The sequence below is a fragment of the Bactrocera dorsalis genome, chromosome 4 (genome assembly GCF_023373825.1).
Source record: "Bactrocera dorsalis isolate Fly_Bdor chromosome 4, ASM2337382v1, whole genome shotgun sequence".
In the NCBI taxonomy this organism is placed as follows: Eukaryota; Metazoa; Arthropoda; class Insecta; order Diptera; family Tephritidae; genus Bactrocera; species Bactrocera dorsalis.
This window is the reverse complement of record NC_064306.1, coordinates 18170079-18191679: the sequence shown is the minus strand read 5'-3', so window position 1 is coordinate 18191679 and position 21601 is coordinate 18170079. Positions and strand designations below refer to the sequence as shown.

Here is a 21601-nt window from a genome sequence, read left to right as displayed (position 1 = left end):
GTAAATGCCACAAGGCATTTGTCAGCTTTTATTTTCACGGGAACAGCTGGACAGAGGCATCTTCCCAATTAAGGGACCGGACATTCCAGGCGCATGCTCTCAAATCGTAATCCTTAATTTGTTTGCCATGGTCGTCATCAAAAGGAGGTCTTTTATCCCAGGCTGTAAAAAAAGTCCAATTCTCTACTAAAGTTAAAATAAAGAATTAGAAAGTTCGTTATTGAGAATATTGATTCCTACTATTTAGTGTTTTTCTTTCATTAAATGTGACGTTTAGTAAATATTACTTATTATTTTGACAATGACAAAAATAAAAATATAATATATATATCATTCAAGTAAATATATTCGTCTTATAAATATTTTTCAATTAAAATTTTGCATACTTTATATTGAATATATTACTGGCTGCTTTCTAGTCGGCAACGAGTCGAACAAATGCTCTAACAAAAGGACAACAGTTGTCGTGTAACTCTGCGCTAAAATGACTTATGACGCAAGGGCAAAAATACTTAGGGTTTTCACAAGTCTAATAAAGTTATAAGTTATAACGATTCGAAACTCATTTTTGTATGAAATCCAACAACAATTTTTAAACAAGTGTAAAAATTTATAATTTTACGATTTTGCGATGTTTTACGACGGGTTGTGAGTACCCCAACTATATTCCTTTTTAGTGAAGAAATAATTTTTTCGTTTTCTCTATAAATTACTTTAAGTTAAGTTTTAAAACTACAAGAAAAAAGAAAATAAATTTATACCATTTAAAATAGCAAAACTAATCCGAAATATGCAAAACACTTAGTATAATTGAAGATAACTGCTTTACTACTTTAATCAGGTATTCGCATACACTATTGTAAATATTCAACTCGAAAACTTTGCTGTTGCTTTTACGTATTTGAAAAGAGAACAAAAGAAAGCAGAAAAATGGCGAATCGAAGACAGCTTTATAGGCAGGCATATTTCAAATATTTAATTAAAAATAAATGTGATGAAAGCGCTAATTTCGGGCGCAGCTGCATTCAATTCATGTTCAACAATCGTTGTTCGGTTATGTTGCGAATCGATTACAATCACACGAACGAGGACGAAAAGCATAAAATTTATCATACTTTGTATGGAGGCTTAGGGGAGCTTATGGCTTCTATAACACAAAAAAAGCCCACATGTTTTCGATAACACGTTCACGTAATTCTAATTAAAGTTTCTTATATAGCAATTGATATATTTGTAAAGAGAGCAGAAATAAAAAGTGTAAATGCTCTTTTTTATTTTTCTCATTGAATGCATAGCCATTTTTCGCTAAAAATTGAGTTTTTCTTTCAAAGTGTTCTAAAAAATGGAATTTCTAAAAGCAAGAGTGTTTGTATACTAACTATCTACATACGCTATTGTTGCTGTGTTTGTTGTAAGTGGTGCTGTTGCGAGTCAAGTGATCTCTGAATAGGTTTAAATGGTTCTTGTTTAATAATGAGAAGAGAAAGACGAATATTTATTTGCCTTTCCAAAGAGAGACAGCTTTTCAAATAGTTATAATGTTTTTTCCCATAAATTATGATTAAATCCAGAAAGATTTGAGAATTCATATGTTATATTGCTGAAAAGTATATGATAGAGAGTTTAAAATTACTCGTGTGCAAAACTCAGCAGTAGCCTTCTAGTAGTCTATTGATGCTGTGGCAAATGTGATTAAAAAGAACATTTGAGCATCTCTTTCATTTTCTTGAAGAATTTTAATTTTATTTAACTTATCTGCAGGTTCTTTGTATTTCGCCTACTTATGAGCTTGCAATACAAACTGGTGAGGTAGCTGCTCGAATGGCACAATTTTGTCCGGAAATTAAATTAAAATTTGCTGTTCGTGGTGAAGAAGGTTAGAGAGTTTTGTAGAAAAGTAAAATATATACAATGATATTATTTTCATTAAAGTTACTCCAAACACGAAACTAAAGGACCACATAATAATTGGAACACCTGGAAAAATTTTGGACTGGGGATTAAAGTATCGTGTTTTTGATTTGAAAAAAATACGAGTGTTTGTACTAGACGAAGCAGACGTAATGATTGCAACACAAGGTCACCATGATCAATGTATTCGAATTCACAAGTAAGTGTCATTAAAAAACTGTTGTTACTTATGTTTGTAGTACGTAAATATGTGCATACATCGTATATGTCGGGGATTTTGTTCGTAGACGAGTCCTTTATTTTATCTCTACATGTATTGTACTATAGCACTTAACTTTTTGTATACTTTTTATTAATATAGCACAGTTAGTTTTCAATTCCTGTTACTGTGCTTATTTGCGCATTGACAATCCGAAGTACCGTAATATATGCAGCCTATTAGTCGCCTGCTTCAAATGAAGCTCTGGCGCATACAGTAGCATACAAAAGATTAGTTCTCTGAGATACGCATGTAGACTGACTTACAAAATACAAGTACTAGCCCTCCGACTTATATATATTGTTCTACAGGGGTTTTATTGCTCTAAGTAAGTTATATTTTGGATATACATACATACATACGTTCACAAATCATTAAAATATCAGTGTATTTGTAAGCTAAGTTCTCTGATATACGCATGTACACTACACGCAATGCTACCCACTCGATTTCTAGTATTTCGGATATTTTGATCCACTAAGTTGATAAGGCAGTTTTGAGACACTTCTTCTTCTTCTTTACTAGCGTAGACACCGCTTACGCGATTATAGCCGAGTCAACAACAGCGCGCCAGTCGTTTCTTCTCTTCGCTACGTGGCGCCAATTGGATATTCCAAGCGAGGCCAGGTCCTTCTCCACTTGGTCCTTCCACCGGAGTGGAGGTCTTCCTCTTCCTCTGCTTCCCGCGGCGGGTACTGCGTCGAATACTTTCAGAGCTGGAGTGTTTTCATCCATCCGGACAACATGACCTAGCCAGCGTAGCCGCTGTCTTTTAATTCGCTGAACTATGCCAATGTCGTCGTATATCTCGTACAGTTCATCGTTCCATCGAAGGCGATATTCGCCGTGGCCAACGCGCAAAAGACCATAAATCTTTCGCAGAACTTTTCTCTCGAAAACTCGCAACGTCGACTCATCGGTTGTTGTCATCGCCCAAGCCTCTGCACCATATAGCAGGACGGGAATTATGAGCCCATGAAACCCATTTGCGTTGCTTCCTTGTTCAGTCTGGAGAAAGCAGAACTAACGGCGCGGGTGTTGAGACCGATGATATCAATATCATCGGCATACGCCAGCAGCTGTACACTCTTATGAAAGATTGTACCTGCTCGATTCAGTTCTGCAGCTCTAATAATTTTCTCCAGCAGCAGATTGAAAAAGTCGCACGAAAGGGAGTCGCCTTGTCTGAAACCTCGTTTGGTATCGAACGGCTCGGAGAGGTCCTTCCCGATCCTGACGGAGCTTTTCGTGTTGCTCAACGTCAGTTTACACAGCCGTATTAGTTTTGCGGGGATACCAAATTCAGACATCGCGGCATAAAGGCAGCTCCTTTTCGTGCTGTCGAAAGCAGCTTTGAAATCGACGAATAGGTGGTAAGTGTCGATTCTCCTTTCACGGGTCTTTACCAAGATTTGGCGCATGGTGAATATCTGGTCGGTTGTTGATTTACCAGATCTGAAGCCACATTGATAAGGTCCAATCAGTTTGTTGACGGTGGGCTTTAATCTTTCACACAATACGCTCGATAGAACCTTGTACGCGATGTTGAGGAGGCTTATCCCACGGTAGTTGGCGCAGATTGTGGGGTCTCCTTTTTTATTGATTGGGCATAGCACACTTAAATTCCAATCGTTGGGCATGCTTTCATCCGACCATATTTTGCAAAGAAGCTGATGCATGCTCCTTATCAGTTCTTCGCCGCCGTGTTTGAATAGCTCGGCCGGCAATCCGTCGGCCCCTGCCGCCTTGTTCTTCAGGCGAGCAATTGCTATTCGAACTTCTTCATGGCCGGGTAATGGAACGTCTGCTCCATCGTCATCGATTGGGGAATCGGGTTCGTCTTCTCCTGGTGTTATGTGTTCACTGCCATTCAGCAGGCTGGAGAAGTGTTCCCTCCATAATCTAAGTATGCTCTGGGCATCGGTGGCTAGATCACCTTTGGGGGTTCTACAGGAGTATGCTCCGGTCTTGAAACCTTCTGTAAGCCGCCGCATTTTTTCGTAGAATTTTCGAGCATTACCCCTGTCGGCCAGCTTATCAAGCTGTTCGTACTCACACATTTCGGCATCTTTCTTCTTCTGTGTGCAAATGCGTCTCGCTTCTCTCTTCAACTCTCGATATCTATCCCATCCCGCACATGTTGTGGTCGATCGTAACGTTGCGAGGTAGGCAGCCTGTTTTCTCTCCGCTGCGACGCGGCACTCCTCGTCGTACCAGCTGTTCTTTTGCACTTTCCGAAAACCAATGGATTCGGTTGCAGCTGTACGTAAGGAGTTTGAAATGCCGTCCCACAGTTCCCTTATACCGAGTTGTTGACGAGTGCTCTCAGAGAGCAGGAGTGCAAGCCGAGTAGAAAATCGTTCGGCTGTCTGTTGTGATTGCAGCTTCTCGACGTCGAACCTTCCTTGTGTTTGTTGGCGTGCGTTTTTGCTGCACAGAGACGGGTGCGAACAATATAGTGGTCCGAGTCGATATTAGGACCTCGGAGCGCACGCACATCTAAAACACTGGAGACGTGTCTTTCGTCTATCACAACATCATCGATCTGGTTGGTGGTTTTTCGATCCGGGGACAGCCAGGTAGCTTGATGTATCTTCTTATGCTGGAATCTAGTACTACAGATAACCATATTTCGGGCCCCGGCGAAGTCGATCAGCCTCAACCCATTTGGGGATGTTTCCTCGTGGAGGCTGAATTTACCGACCGTAGTTCCAAAGATACCTTCTTTGCCCACCCTGGCGTTGAAGTCGCCAAGCACGATTTTGACATCGTGGCGGGGGCATCTCTTATAAGTGCGCTCCAAGCACTCATAAAAAGCATCTTTGGTCACATCGTCCTTCTCTTCCTTCGGGGCGTGGGCGCAAATCAGCGATATGTTGAAGAACCTCACTTTGATGCGGATTGTGGCTAGACGTTCATTCTCCGACGTTCATTAAGCGAAATGTTAAAGAACTTCTCTTTGATGCGGATTATGGCTAGGCATTCATCCACCGGAGTGAATGTCAGGACTCGGCGATGAAGTCTCTCTCCCACCACCTATCTCGCACGCGCTACTTTATATGACCACTGTAGTAAATGCCACAAGGACCTACTAGTCTCAGTCCTTGTTTCGTCCATCCTGGAGTCGTGAGCTGTTTGAGCCTTATGTAAAATAATCGCTTCAGTCCACTCCCAAGCGAATGGCGCTCAGGGAACTTTCCTCACGTGGAGGAACTTCTACACATGACTCCATCCTCCGGCTTTATCACATCTTCTAAATTCTTCATAGAATTGAAGAGCTGTAACGTCATTAGAGGAGGCTCTTCACCTAACCATTGCTGCAGGTGGATGGTGATCCCATTGAATCCTTTACTTATTAACAATTTCTTCAACAGTGAACACTTTTTTCCGAAAAAAATGACTGTGGAAACCGCTTTCACTGTTGATTTTGCTTCAAGCACGATGACTGAAGATTACTAGTTACTCTTCAGTAGACTTTCATGTGGAGAAAGTGACGCAAGGACGAGCACTTCTCTTCCGCTATAATCTGTTGATATTGCATTCTTGAAATATTAAGTTTTTGGGGAATGGTTTTCAGAAACTACGTACTCCGTTGTTAATATGCAAAAGAAAACACTGAACTGATGATTATATGGGGGCAGACTCTGCAGAAAAATTAAAGCAAGTAAGGAAAGCCTAAGTTCGAGTGTAACTGAACATTTTTCGCTCTTGCAATGTACAAGGTTTAAAACTGCCGAAATACTTGTAGATAGAAATGGAAAACTTCACATTAAACAAGTAAGGAAGAGCTAAGTTCGGGTATAACCGAACATACTCTTGCAACTTCCAGTGTCAAAGCCAGGGAAGTACCTTCAGGTACATAATGTTTGCTCGCTATAAAGGGTCTAAGGCAAGTTTTCATTCAATTCAATTCTAAACACAAATATGCACCGTTATAATAAAAGCACGCTCTCTCATTTTTATTAAAATAACTTACAAATGGCCGATATATGCGGTATAAATCACCCAGCTCCATTTAAGACTTCTCACCATCATGGAAGTAAAATTTAATAGGGCTTTCACATAGTCTTGTAATGTTATAAGTTATAACGATCCGGAAACATAGCATTCAGAGTTGTATTTGCGTAAACTTATTTTAGCATGCAATTCAACAACAATTTTTTTAAGCTAGTATAAAAATTTATGATTTTACGATGCTTTATGACACGTTGCGAGTACTCCAGTACTCTGCCGTATTTAGTTATTGATTTATCACGCTTTTAAAAGTTTTTGACAATACCAATATATATAAGTTTTTAACAGTACCATTATCCATTTTCACACTGTCGGTAGGAGTTCTTGTAATATTTGTGCAGTTTTTCAAAGTAGCGTTATTTGCGTAGTGAGCGGGGTTATCATCCGATTTCACTAATTTCACATTGTCGGTAGAAGATTTTATAATATTTATTTATTATATATATCGTCACCTGAAATGCAAAATAACGTAACAACATTTTCGGAAATTTACAGTGGAATGAATGAAACACGAAATAAAATAGAACATGAGTGAAAAAAATTTTAATATTGGTTAAAACTGGTTTATACTGAGTGCAGAACCTAAAAATGTTGAACATATGTAATATTATGTATGTAATTTGAAGTAGTGAAGCGTAATAAATAAGACACTCAATTTAGAATTTTTTTATGATACGTTATTTTGCATTTCAGGTGACGATATATGGTTGTTGTAGCTTTAGTAGTTTAGGAGATATGTTTTGGAGGGCAAGGTCTCGCCCACTTTTTAAAATTTTTTCTCGCACAAGTGCCTCTTGCTACTGCAGTTTCCTCTGTAATTAAGAGTTTTATATCTTAATATAGACCTTAGTTATCTCGATTAGTTTTAGATAATAACCCGTTAAGTGAACAAAATTATTATACTAAATGTTGCAAGATTATAAAAATGTTGTGAAAGAATTTAACACACATTATTCGACGAAATTTTTTAAATGGAAGACAATCAAAATTGTTATTTTATTAATTTATATTGAAGATCATTTGCTCAATTAGTTTTATTAATATATTTTAATTGCATCAACGAAGATTATAAAGGATGATCCATTTTGAGGTTTCCTAGTTCTTTTTAAAGAAAAAACAGAAACTTCAAACTTCGTGGGGAATGTTTATTATCATTCGAAAGAATATTCTTTGACATTTATTTTTTGAAGATTATCTCTTATAAATGTTGGCCTCGGGTACGTCTCAGATGGTCCATCCATTGAGTTTTCAATGACTCGTTCGAGCATTTCGATTCGTAGATTGCGAATGACACGCGTAATGTTTTGCTCCAAGGCCTGAATCGAAGCGGCATTTTCCGGGTAGACTTTAGACTTTACATATCCAAACAGAAAAAAGTCTAACGCTGTGATATCACACAGTTTTGAAGAAATATGGACCTATGATTCCACCAGCCCATAAACCGCACCAAATCGTTTTTCTTTCTGGATCAAAAAGCAGCTCTTCAATCTCTTCAGGTGCTCTTCAAATGCGGCAATTTTGCTTGGGTACATTGAGACAGAAATGAGCCTCGTCGCTGGACAAAATTTGCATTGAAAACGACGGATCTTAGAACTTTTCAAGAGAGCATAGAGCGAAGGGATGTCGTTTGAGAAGGTCGAACGGCTTCGTCGCTGGACAAAATTTGCATTGAAAACGTCGGATCTTAGAACTTTTCAAGAGCCCATAGAGCGAAAGGATGTCGTTTGAGAAGGTCGAACGGCTTCAGTTCCTGCACAGGGTGTATTTGGTACGCTTCCAATTTAACATCTCGTAATTGTAAACTTTGTAACAAAATGTATGTCAAAACTAAGTATCAGTTTAATAAAAGTCTGTTTTTTAATAGGTTTAACATAACCTCATAACATTATAACAAAATAGAGCTGTAAAAATTTAATCCTTTTAGTCAAAAGAATTTAGGCTTTTAGCACCCTGAAATATTGCGTGAATATTAAAATGTTTTTATGTATTATAACTTCATTTGTTTGTGTAAATAGAAGTTTCACTTTGTTATTCTTTTCTGGAATATAAAACGGTATGTAAAATAAAATTATATGTTCATACTTTTATAATTAGAGACTAAAGACAGAACATTATTATTTTTTTTATCATTTAATTTCTCCTTTCATTTATTCAAGTTTGTTGAGACTAAGCTAATTTAAAGTTTTGTTGGCATTGAAAATAATAATAACACAACACCAAACACAAATATTTAAAAATATATATAGTAATTCTTTGAAAATTTCTGAAACTTGTGTTAACATTTTTTTCATAAATAGTGTGATATAATATTACTTTTTCGTTGCTAATCCTCTGCTAAGTTTACTAATATTGCATATTAGTTATAACCCAATTTATATAAATATTTTTCCACTAATGAGGCGGGTTATAATTGAACCTACTTTCGATGTAACAATATATAACTACTTCAGATCATTGCACTAATGAAGAAAACGGAAAAAATGTTTGCACAAAAAGAGACCCTAAGGTCTGGCACTTTTTTCCAATAAAATTGAGAAATATTTTTAACACATATTGCAATTTTCAACCTATCGGTTAACATAAAACATACTAATGTGAGCAAAAAAAAGTAAGCATTTTTGATTTAAATTTCGCGCCTAACCAAAAAATATTGGCTTTCGGGGTTAATGTTTTGTCGCGAGCAAATGCGTTTGATTGGTTCAAAATATTCAAAGAGGATCGAGAACGCGTTGACGGAACACGTCCAAGACGGCCATCAATATCAACTGATGATCAACACGTCAATAAAATAAAGGATTGGTGCTTGGGAATCGACGATTAACAGTCAGAGATCTTACAGATATCGTTGGAATATCGGAAGGATCAGTGAAAACCATTATGAAAGATCATTTGGGCCTAACAAAAATGAAAGCTCGATTGTTTTCAAAATCACACAAACAGCGTCGCGTTAATGTATGTGAAACAATCCTTTCCGACTACCAGGATGTCGGAAAAAGTATTATTAATTATTATATTATTACTGGCGATGAGTCTTGGATTTATCCTCACGACCCGGAAATAGACGATTAATCTGCCGAATATTGTGGTGAGCCGAAGCCTGAAAACTTGGTCAAAAATTAAAGTTATGTTGCCAGTTTTCTTCGATTATCGAAGTGTGGTGTACTCTAATGACTTTCGACCGGCCAAACAAGGAATACTATACTATTTGAGTGTTATGCGTCGTTTGCGCAAAGATATTCGTAAAAAGAGGAGGAAATTATGGACCGAAAACTTCGCTTTTGCACTCCGATAATGCTCCATCGGAAACTGCATTAATTCTTCATGAGTTTTTTTGCCAAATTTTCAATGAATGTCGTTCCGCAACCACCGTATTCGCCTGATTTAGATCCGTGTGTCTTCTGACTATTCAGCAAACTCAAACCGTTTTGAATCAATTGAAGATATTAAACGTGAACCGCTACACGCATTAAAGGCTATTCCGGAAATTGATTTTATCAACTGTTTCGAGGATTGAAAAAAACATTGGCACAAGTGTATTGGCGTCAAGAGGGATTACTTTGAAGGGGACGACGTAGATTATGAAGAATAATTAAGAATTTTAAAATTAAGAACAGTAATTTTTTTTTGTCTATTATTATGTTTATTTTTTGTTCATAGTGGTATAATGCGGTTTAAGTGATGCATTTTTGACTAGATTGTGATTAGTTCGGTTTCACTCCAATTTATCTCCTAAAATTGTTTATTTATATTGTTTTTAATTTCTCAAATTTTATATGTTTTAAACAGACAACTTTCTTCGAAATGTCAAATGTTGTTTTTCTCCGCAACGTACGATAAGGAAGTTATGAATTTCGCCCAGCATATAGTACCTGATCCTACAATTATACGGTATGTATGCAAAAGATATAAAAGCGAACCATATGTATTGTTATGTTTATGTTTTTAGACTTATGAGAGAGCAAGAGTCGCTAGAAAACATAAAGCAATATTATGTTAAATGTATGAATGAAGAAGACAAATATAATGCAATTCAAAATATTTATGCCGGAATAACAATAGGTCAGGCTATAATATTCTGTCATGTAAGTATAAACAAACAAACTTTAGAAGAAAATAACAAAATTTGTTTAGACTCGTAAAACTGCTGGATGGCTGGCAGGAAAGATGTCATCGGATGGCCATTCTGTTGCAGTGCTTTCCGGAGATTTAACGGTGGAACAAAGGCTAGCAGTTTTGGATCGATTCAGGGCTGGCCTCGAAAAAGTTCTCATAACGACAAACGTACTCTCAAGAGGTTAGTTTTCATTCCTTTACTTTTGCTAATATAATGGATACGTTAAATTGTGGTAACACAATTACTGAAATAACAGTTCCGGGTATGCAGACCCTGAAGTTTTTTTAATTTATAGAATAAAAAATGACTAGATTTGGATATGCATAAACACTTTCGTTTCCTCACTTAATTCATTGATCGGCGTTCTATGCCTTTTGAATTGGTTCAGTTTTTAATAGATCAATATCTTTTTTATTTTGCTACGTTAACATCTTAAAGTTCAATTTGCTAAGGAGAATATACGCAAACATACAGGATACCCAACATTTCACCCAATTTCGCAGAATGCCCGCCTCGAAGCAACCACCACTATATTTCCATCCAGATACATTAAATCTTTCCTGTTTAATTCCAAAGGATTCTTGAAGTATGATTAGCACTTCTTACTTATATTATTTTCGAAAATGTTTGATGACAGGAGATATTTCGTCTTGCCCTCGTTCACTTGATTCACTTCCATCCAGTCTGCAAAAAGCAGACCTAATAGCACGGATGGTGAGGATATTACAAGGTGCGTTCCAAAGTAAACTTTTTGAATCTAGCGCCCCCTGGTGGCGCCATCCATATGTCGACTGGTGCGTTAGAATCTGATATCTTTATCGATTGTCCAGTGAGAATTCCATGACATTTCATCGATTGGAAGTGAAGCTATTGCGTTTAAAGTGTCAGTATGTTTGTGTTATCGGTGCGCTTCGAACAAAGAGCTTTTACCGAAACGTTTCAATTGATGAAACATGTTTATCGCGATGATTGCCTATCCCGTAGCAGAGTGCACGAGTGGTTTCAACGTTTTCAAAGCGGTCGTGAGGGCATAAATGGCGATCAACATGTGTAACACGGACGTCTTATTTAATTCGCTCCGTGAATTAAACCCTCACAAAAAAAAAATTAATAATAAAATCAAGCAAAAAGTAAAACAGAAAAACAATTCATTAATTTGTAAACAAACAATAAAAAGAGTGCACAAAAATAAATAATAATAAACATAAACAAATAGTGCACAAATCAACAAGTGAAAACAAAAAAAAAATGAAACAAAGCTTTGTCGTCCCAACAACAACAACAACTAATGGCAATAAAAATTGTAACGGCGATGATGAGTCATCGCGACGATCACCTGAAAAGGAATCGAAGCAAAGAACGCAGTCAGCAGAAGCAGCCCAAAACAACAATCGGGCAACAACAAATGCCCTGACAGCAACCAGTCTGCAGGTACCAGCAAGCGCGCAGGCAACGAAGAAAATCACAACGCAAGGTGAGAGTGTACATAAAAAAACCCCGTCTGTACAAACTGGTATTTACCGCTACGTTAATATAAAAAGGAAATTAAGTCCTTCAAAGTCAGCGGTCAATCCTAAAAAGTTTCAAGGCGGCGCACCAAATAAAAATAAAACGGAAGTTTTAAATGGCAACAGATTTGTCATACTAAGCAATGGTTCAGATGATGATGCGAAGGTTACCACCACAGTCGTTAATGCCAAACTACCTCCAATATATTTGCGCGAACGTAGCAGTAATATTCTTGTTGCGAAATTAAGTGAAATTGTAAGTACTAACAATTTTCATAAAGTGTCTTTGAAAAAAGGCAATATTGACGAGGGCCAAGTTGTTGTAATTAAGGGTATAGAGTCCGCCGTAGACTCTAGTGAAGTCAAAGAAGCATTGGAAGAATGCGGTTTTGGTATTAAAACTGTTGTAAATATATTTAATAGAAACAAAGTACCACAGCCAATGTTTAAAATTGAATTGTTGCCGAACTCGAATCAACTTAAAAAAATTAGCCCCATTCTATATATGATTTGAAATATTTGCTGCATCGTAGAGTAATTGTGGAAGAACCACATAAAAGAACCGGTTCCGTTCAATGTACAAACTGCCAAGAATATGGGCATACTAAATCATATTGCATTCTACGCAGTGTTTGTGTAGTATGTGGTGATTTACATCTCACTTCAAAATGCAACCTTAAGAAAGAAGAATTAAATAAAAAATTCAGCAATTATGGAGGAAATCACACTGCTAACTACAGGGGTTGACCCGTATACAAAGATTTGAAATCGAAGATGTCACAGGGCATTCGTAACCAAATGTTGCAAACACCACGTAATGAAATTATAGCAACCTAAGAGAAAAGTTCAAATCCTATTACTTCTATCAATAATAATATGCTAGGAAGCGAGGCAAATGTGGTGAAAGGTAACACTGTGCAAAAGCAACTGCCGTAAAATGCTCCAAATTGAACTATTGAAACTATGATTATAAATCTTACACAGTGTATGACACAATTTATGTCTACTATGCAAAACATGATCCAAGATTTAATAAAATTACAAAATCAAATGCTGCAAAATTTACTAAATATCTGTATATGGAATGCTAACGGTGTTAACCAACATAAATTAGAGATTATTAAATTTCTGTCTGAAAAAAATTCAGATATAATGCTTACATCAGAAACACATTTAACAAATAAAAATAATTTCAATATACTATGTTACAAATCATCCGGATGGAAAAGCGCATGGTGGCATGGCAGTGTTGATTAGAAATCGTTTAAACCACTTTGCTCTAGAATCTCATGCTACACCACAGTTACAAGCTACAACAAAATCATTAAAAAATCGAGGTTGTGACTTATACCTTGTGGCTATATACTGTCCACCTCGTTTTAAAATTACAGATAGCGAATTTAAAGAATTTTTTGTAACACTAGATCAAAGATTTCTAGCACGTAGAGATTACAACGCAAAACACACACACTGGGGCTCACGTCCTATTAATCCGACAGCTGTACTACACTTTTATGAAAAAGCATAATAAGCTGGATATAATATCTCCTGGTAAGCCAACATACTGGCCCAGTGATAGAAAAAAAATACCAGACTTAATAGATTTTGCTGTAGTAAAAAATAAAGATAGATCGCTTATGACAGTCGATACATGTACAGACTTATCATCTTTTCCTGTACTAATAAAGTTATACGAACAGCCCATGATATTTGAGCCAAAAGTTTCTCTAACATCACATAAAACTAACTAGTTTAAGTATAGAAAGTAACGGGTGATTTTTTTGAGGTTAGGATTTTCATGCATTAGTATTTGACAGATCACGTGGGATTTCAGACATGGTGTCAAAGAGAAAGATGCTCAGTATGCTTTGACATTTCATCATGAATAGACTTACTAACGAGCAACGCTTGCAAATCATTGAATTTTATTACCAAAATCAGTGTTCGGTGTTTTTTTTTTTTTCGGACAAATTTTGTTCAGCGATGAGGCTCATTTCTGGTTGAATGGCTACGTAAATAAGCAAAATTGCCGCATTTGGGGTGAAGAGCAACCAGAAGCCGTTCAAGAACTGCCCATGCATCCCGAAAAATGCACTGTTTGGTGTGGTTTGTACGCTGGTGGAATCATTGGACCGTATTTTTTCAAAGATGCTGTTGGACGCAACGTTACGGTGAATGGCGATCGCTATCGTTCGATGCTAACAAACTTTTTGTTGCCAAAAATGGAAGAACTGAACTTGGTTGACATGTGGTTTCAACAAGATGGCGCTACATGCCACACAGCTCGCGATTCTATGGCCATTTTGAGGGAAAACTTCGGACAACAATTCATCTCAAGAAATGGACCCGTAAGTTGGCCACCAAGATCATGCGATTTAACGCCTTTAGACTATTTTTTGTGGGGCTACGTCAAGTCTAAAGTCTACAGAAATAAGCCAGCAACTATTCCAGCTTTGGAAGACAACATTTCCGAAGAAATTCGGGCTATTCCGGCCGAAATGCTCGAAAAAGTTGCCCAAAATTGGACTTTCCGAATGGACCACCTAAGACGCAGCCGCGGTCAACATTTAAATGAAATTATCTTCAAAAAGTAAATGTCATGAACCAATCTAACGTTTCAAATAATGAACCGATGAGATTTTGCAAATTTTATGCGTTTTTTTTTTAAAAAAAGTTATCAAGCTCTTAAAAAATCACCCTTTATATCAACAGCCACATGAATATTGATTGCAAAACAAATACAGGAAGAGACATTGATGAACATATAAGAGAATTTAATGACGTAATAACTAACGCAGTTGTATTGGCACCACTAGAAAGAAACAATAAACCAGTTGGTTTTACAAAGATCACCAATAATTAAATAGAGAAACTTGTAAATGAGAAAAGGCGAGCTAGGCGCGAACGCGGTTCAACTGAAATCTGCTGTACGAAAGTTAAAAAAAGCGCTTGAACGTGAGGAATAACGCAACACTGAAAATTATATAAAGAAACTGTCCAAATTCTAGCAAGCAAAATTTTCTTTGGAAAGCCCAAAAGTCTTTCGAGACACCAGCAGATTCCAACATGCCTCTAAGACAGATGAATGGTAATTGGGCACGTAGTGATGAGGATAAGGCAAATTGCTTTTCAAATCACATAGAAAAGGTATTTCAATTCAATTTCCCAAAGAACAACTTTAAGTTGCCAACCTTGCATAATACCGCAAACGAGTCGCTTGTGTCTATTAGGACTTCTACTTCTGAAGTTACTAGAATAATAAAAAGTCACCAGGACATGCTAATATTATCCCAAAAATGTTAATTTAGCTAGCAAATATTGCCGTAGAAGTGCTCTCTTTGCTCTTCAATACAATTCTTAATCTCGGATACTATCCTAATTCATGGAAAAAGTCGCAGATTATCTTGATAGATTAACCTGAGAAAGACTTCATACAGTCGTCTTCATACAGACCAATTAGCCTTCTACCCGATCTTTCTAAAATATTAGAAAAAGTGTTCCTATCAAAGATGTCTCCTTTCCTCCACCAAAATAATATAATACCAACGCACCAATTCGTATTTCGTGAAAATTATAGCACGATAGAGCAAGTAAATAGAACTACTACTCGTAACGAAATACGAGAAGCATTTGAGCACAGAGCTGAACAGTACAGCTATATTTCTAGACGTGGCTCAGGCGTTTGATAAGGTGTGGCATGAGGGCCTTTTATATAAGATTAAAAATATTCTACCTTTAGAATTGTATAAAACATTGGAGTCGTATTTAAAAAATAGAAAATTTATGGTAAAAGTGGGGGATTTCATATCTGACGAACGACTGATAAGGGCTGGTGTACCCCAGGACAGGTGTAAAAAAATGGCGCATCCTGGTGACATTGATCCTGATCCTGAAAAAATCAAAAGAAATTCTTAATCAGTAAGGATGCTGTTATAGTCCCTACCTCAGGGAACACGAAAAAATGTTTTTTGAAAAAAGGCGACTGCCTGAAAATAAAAATAATTTGTTACGCTTTTTTTTTGAAATTACTGCATTTTTTTTAAATATTAAAAACAAAGGATTAAGGATTACTTAAAAATAAAGGATAAAGGATTATATAAAAAAGATTCACACAAATTTTCAAGTAAATCGGTTGTATAGAACTTGAGGTAATGCCGGTACCGTGTGGAAAAATGTAGTTTCGAGAAAAGCGCGTTTAAAAAAGTGAGTCTACCTACCTACCGGGCTAGGTACTGCGTCACTAAAGTAACTGTAGCTATTAAAATAATTTTAATTTTTAAAAATCCTTTCGATGATATGTTCTTAAGGGTCTAAACTTTAAATATATAAAAAAAAATCGAATTTTTCAAAATTCTAGAGTAGAATACTTAACTTCAACTTTTGCGGACGACACAGCTATAGTGAGCCGTAACAAATGCCACATAATAACATCAAGAATATTAGCCGAGCACTTAAGGGTGGTCGAAGAATGGCTAGCCAACTGTTGTATAAATGTGAATGAACAGAAGTCTAAGCATGTTACGTTTTCGTTAAGACCAAAAATGTGTCCGGCAGTAAAAATTAACAATATTTTAGTACCCCAAGCGAATGAAGTAACTTATGGTATTCACCTAGATAGAAGACTTACGTGGAGAAAACACGTCTCTAGTAAAATAACTTGCATGAAGATAAGAGCTGTAAATTTAAATTGGCTTTTAAATAAAAACTCCAAACTTAGCTTAGACAACAAAGTGCTTTTATATAATGCGGTCATAAAGCCGATTTGGATGTATGGCATTTAACTTTGGGGTACGACCTGTGCAACTAATATTGATATAATACAAAGGTTCCAATCAAAAATGCTTAGATTAATCACGTGTTCACCATGGTAGATGCGTAATGAAAATATCCATAAAGATCTTGGTATGTATTTCTATGATAAAGAAGGAAGTAGAAGACAGCAGAATTAAATATATATCTAAACTCCGAGATCATCTAATGTAATGTAATCACCGAAACAGCTCAATCACTTGCTTGCTCGTCTACGAAAATGTACATTCTAATATTCCTATCTGAGTACGAATTTGAGCAAGCGGGTAGTTTAAATTAATGTTAATCCTTTAAAACCGGGAGAAGCTCGACATTGTCCAACTTAGTTATTAAAAAATTGCTTTTATACACACATATAAATATTGTATATACTCATACACTGCGCGTCACTAGGTTAGCATAACTTCAGTCTAAAAAAGTTGCTTCTGAATTTTCAGTTATATCGTTATCTTGTTTTTATTTTTTCAATTTTAGTCGAAAAGTGTGCTTTATTTTTTCGTAATCAGGTTAGCACATGCAATTTAATTTCCATTATTAAATACGTATTGACAATAAATATTTGTCGTATAAAGAGTCCTATTTTGTTCAATATGGCTAAAGAAAAGTCACTTTTGGTTGAGGAGAAAGCAATAATCAAAGCTTATGAATATCTTTGAAATAAAAAAAAAATGTTGCAGATGCCGAAAGTAACATAAAATTTCTAGCGTGATAAAAATAAAACTAAAGAAACCCCATTTAGAGTTCCCCGAAAAGAAACACGATTATATTATGCACCGGAGCACATGGCCTTAAAGTCTGATTGGCGCTATGTTGTTTCTTCAGACGAAACAAGAAAAAACTTTAACTTCGGCTGCACCGAAGCTAATATATCCTTCACAGGTGCGATCTGAACAATTTCTTCGGGGATTACGTTGTTGCCTATATATGTTGTAATCTATACCAAACTTCGTGAACATATCTTGTCAAATGCAAAAGTTTTCCATTTCCAATCTAGTGCTGGATTCCGATCGTTCAGTCTGTATAGCAGCTATATGTCATAATAAGCCGATCTGAACAATTTCTTCGTATATTACATTATTATCTTAGAAAATAACCTGTGTCAACTTTTATGAAGATACATTGTCAAATGTGAACTTTCATACAAAAACTTGTTTCGGATCGTTCAGTTTGTATGACAGCTATATGTTATCGGATATCTGTTTCGAGAAATGAGCAGCTTCTTGAAGAGAAAATGACGTTTACAAAATTTCAAACCGATATAATAAAAACTGAGGGACTAGTTCGTATACATATATACAGACAGACGGATATGGCTAAATCGACTCAGTTCAACATAGTGATCATTTACATATACATATATATATACTTTATAGGGTTTGAGTGTTAGAAACTTCGTGACAAACCCTGTCAGAGTATATAAATAATAATTTGAAAATGCCGATGAATACAATTATTGTTTCCATGATCTTCTAAAGGAGGAACATCAGTTGGAAGGATAACACAGAAAAGTGAGTTCACTTTAATCTTCTTGGTCATCAATTTCCTTAAAGTTCTTTTGTACGAATCGCTACCAAATCGTATTTTCGAGATCATCTTCAACAAGGGAGGATCGATTCACTATTTGAATAATAGACAAATATTTAAATTAATGATCTAATTCCAATTGTTAATTATTCTGTTGATTTCAAAAAAAAAAAATATGGAAAAGGTAAAAGGGTAAAACAGGTCCGTCTTTTCAATGTCTGGTTAGCAGCCTAACTAAATTTATTTTGTTTAGGCAGTCAGTTAAGTTTTGGTTTAAAAAAAGATTATTAACCGAAAGATGGAGTCTTGGTTAAGTTTACCAGAATTTAACTGACAGAGTTCTGCTACCCATAAATAGAGAAAACAGCCGTAATTGTTGTTTCATTTAGCAGCAAAAAAATTCGTTCAGAATCGGCAATATTTTTAGAATTGTACCTTCTTTAGTGTTGATAGAAATTAGCTAAAACTATTTAAATCTGAAATTAGCACCTAATTAAATGCAGTGTATATATTTATAGTTATTATACATACTACATTTTCATAAATTATTACGATTCGTCAAAATTATTAATATGAATCAACTTAAACAAAATTTAGTAATTTCACGAGCGTACAAATAAATTCAATTCTACTAAACATAGATTTCTTGAAAACTTTATTCAACTTCACTGTTTTCTTTTTCTTAATGTTTCAATTTACGATTTATGAACTCAGGTTGAAGCCGGGCTTTCTTTCTGAGGCTATGTTCAAACGATAGAAAAATAAAAATTTTGTCAGATGAAAGTGAATTTTTGATATTTTTCGTAATGAATTCTAAAGCGTCGGTTTATAATTGAAATTTTTTAAAACTTCAAAAAAACTATATTTATTCCTTTTATATAATTAATAGTAAGATGTCATTTAGAAGCTTGAAATCAATGAAAAATATGCATATTATTTTTAAACTAAAAAGAACTCTGAAATATCAGAAGCTTGAATTTGCAGAAAAGATGAAATTTATAAACTGGAGGAAACACTGATGGTATCGTCAAATATATACCTCTATTACGGGTTTCAACTCCACTTCGTCGAATTGAAGTTAAAGCAATTATTTCTGTTTAATTGAGGAATCATTTTGATATTTGCTAAATTACATGAAGGAACCCTACCACAAACTCTGTATTTTTGCTGTCGGAAGTTATCAAGAATACATTATATACGATTTTAACTTTGGACTGGTCTTTAAAACACCAATGACTTAAGAGGAGCAAAACGCTTAAAACACAAAAAACATATTCCTTGTTAATTAAAATTTCGAAAAACTATTCGTCGAAATACATTTTTCTAGGTTGGTATACGATTGTCTTTCTGAAGTTCATAATGAACATACGGCGATTTTTACGATGATTATTACTGATGATCAACACGTCAATAAAATAAAGGAATTGGTGCTTGAGAATCGACGATTAACAGTTAGAGATCTTACTGACATCGTTGGAAGATCGGAAGAATTAGTAAAACCATTTTGAAAGACCATTTGGGACTAACAAAAATTAAATCCAAAATCATATAAACAGCATCGTGTTAATGTCTGTGAAACAATCTTTTCCGACTACCAGGATGTCACGAAAAGTATTATTAATTATTATGTTATGGATTTTTCTTCACAACCCGGAAACGGCAATGGTGAACCGAAGCCGAAAAAACCTCGTCAAAACAGGCCAAACATCAAGGTTATGTTGGAAATTTTCTTCGATTACCGGAATTATGGACCGACAACTCTTGGTTTTTGCACCACGATAATGCACCATCGCACACTGCATTGAATCCTTCTTAAAATTTTCAACCAATATCGTACCGCAATAACCGTATTCGCCTGATTTAGCTCCGTGTGTCTTCTGACTATTCAGCAAACATAAACAATCCACACCGGGGAAACCGTTTTAAGTCAATTGAAGATATTAAACGTGAACCGCTACACGCATTGAAGGCTATTCCGGAAATTGATTTTATCAACTTATCAAAAACGTTGGCAGAAGTGTATTTGGGCCAAGAGAGGGGTTGCTTTGAGGGGTCGGTCGACATAGATTTTGATGAATAAATTAGCAATTTAAATATTATGTTCAAAGTCGTACTCCTTTTTGCTCATAGTAGCAAATTTCTCAATCAGAAATAAACCCATATACGAACTAAATTTTCTAGTTTTATTTGTATTGTTAATAACAAAGCAAAGTATTTTTGTAAATTTGTATTTATATGATGAATGTAATTAAGAATTTAATTAGGAAGACAAAAACTCAAACGTAGCAATTACGTTTTAGGAAATTTTTGCATCCCAACTCAGAGAAAAATGTTTACAGTTTGGCAAACAACCTGAGAGTAAAAATCGACAACTACCAGATTCCATTACAATGACAATTATATTGTTATACACCAATACAATAACCAAAAAAACAAACTGATAAAATTTTGGTTGTCATAAACTCTCTACCATTTTATGCAATAAGACATTTTAGATCCAATGTATTCATATTTTCACCCATTTGTGAAGTTTCTACTGCTACTTCTGGCTTGAGTAGAAACTCTTGTTTGGTTAATTGTGCAAAAAAATCAATATTATTTCAAATAAAACCAAATTAGATCGAAAGAAACTCTATATTTTTTCGCGAAATGTTTCAACCTTTTGCTTAGGATTGTATTTCATCCACTTAATGTACAACTTTAATTTTACAAGTTCATTTCGTTTAGGTATTGACATTGAACAGGTTACGATTGTTGTTAATTTCGATTTACCCATGGACGCTAAGGGGAACGCTGATTGCGAGACATATTTGCATAGGATTGGTCGTACTGGAAGATTTGGTAAATATAACAATTTTACAAATTACAAACAGCTTTTATTTCGTTATATTTTTCAGGCAAAAATGGTATAGCAATTAATCTGGTTGATGGAGAGAAGTCTATGAATATTTGCAAGTACATTGAAAACCATTTTAAGAAAACTATTCAGCTTTTAGATACAGGCAACTCAGATGAAATTGAAAAGATTGGATATTAATAAAATGTTATAAAGTAAAGTACCTATATGTTTACTTGATTCAATGTTCAAAGTGTAGTATTACAACTGTTTTGGGAGGGAGTGCTTTTGTATAATTGCATTACAAACAAGTGATACGGATATTCATACATAAAAGTTTAACATAATAAACCAATGTTGTTAAATTAACATTTGTAATGCAATTTTACTTTAATAAGTGTAAGTAAAGTAATAATGCGTAAATATGGGAGTTATGTGGTTTCAGGTTAAATCTTGAGCACAGCTGTATTTAAAAAAAAAAATTAAAGTGCAAATCATCTAGTTTTTTATTTGGTAAGGCATACACAAGTGTTGTAATTGTACTAAACAATTACTGTCCAAGTTACTTAAATTTTACGATCGGCAGTGCTCTTCTAGACAATATGTCTCCAGTTATTGAATTTCTT

General features: G+C 35.3%; 1 protein-coding gene across 2 annotated transcripts in view; it reads left to right on the top strand.

Moving 5' to 3' along the window:
• LOC105228303 (DEAD-box helicase Dbp80) overlaps nt 1-21198 on the top strand; it is a 40593-nt gene extending 19395 nt beyond the window's left edge. For both annotated transcript variants that reach the window (XM_011208085.4, XM_049454662.1), the window contains 7 exons: nt 1762-1876; nt 1933-2110; nt 9971-10072; nt 10131-10266; nt 10316-10478; nt 20867-20980; nt 21037-21198. In XM_011208085.4, the coding sequence (XP_011206387.1) occupies nt 1762-1876; nt 1933-2110; nt 9971-10072; nt 10131-10266; nt 10316-10478; nt 20867-20980; nt 21037-21176 (948 nt within the window). In that variant the 3' untranslated portion in view covers nt 21177-21198. The remainder of the gene's footprint in view (nt 1-1761; nt 1877-1932; nt 2111-9970; nt 10073-10130; nt 10267-10315; nt 10479-20866; nt 20981-21036) is intronic.
• Nucleotides 21199-21601: the final 403 nt, after the last annotated feature.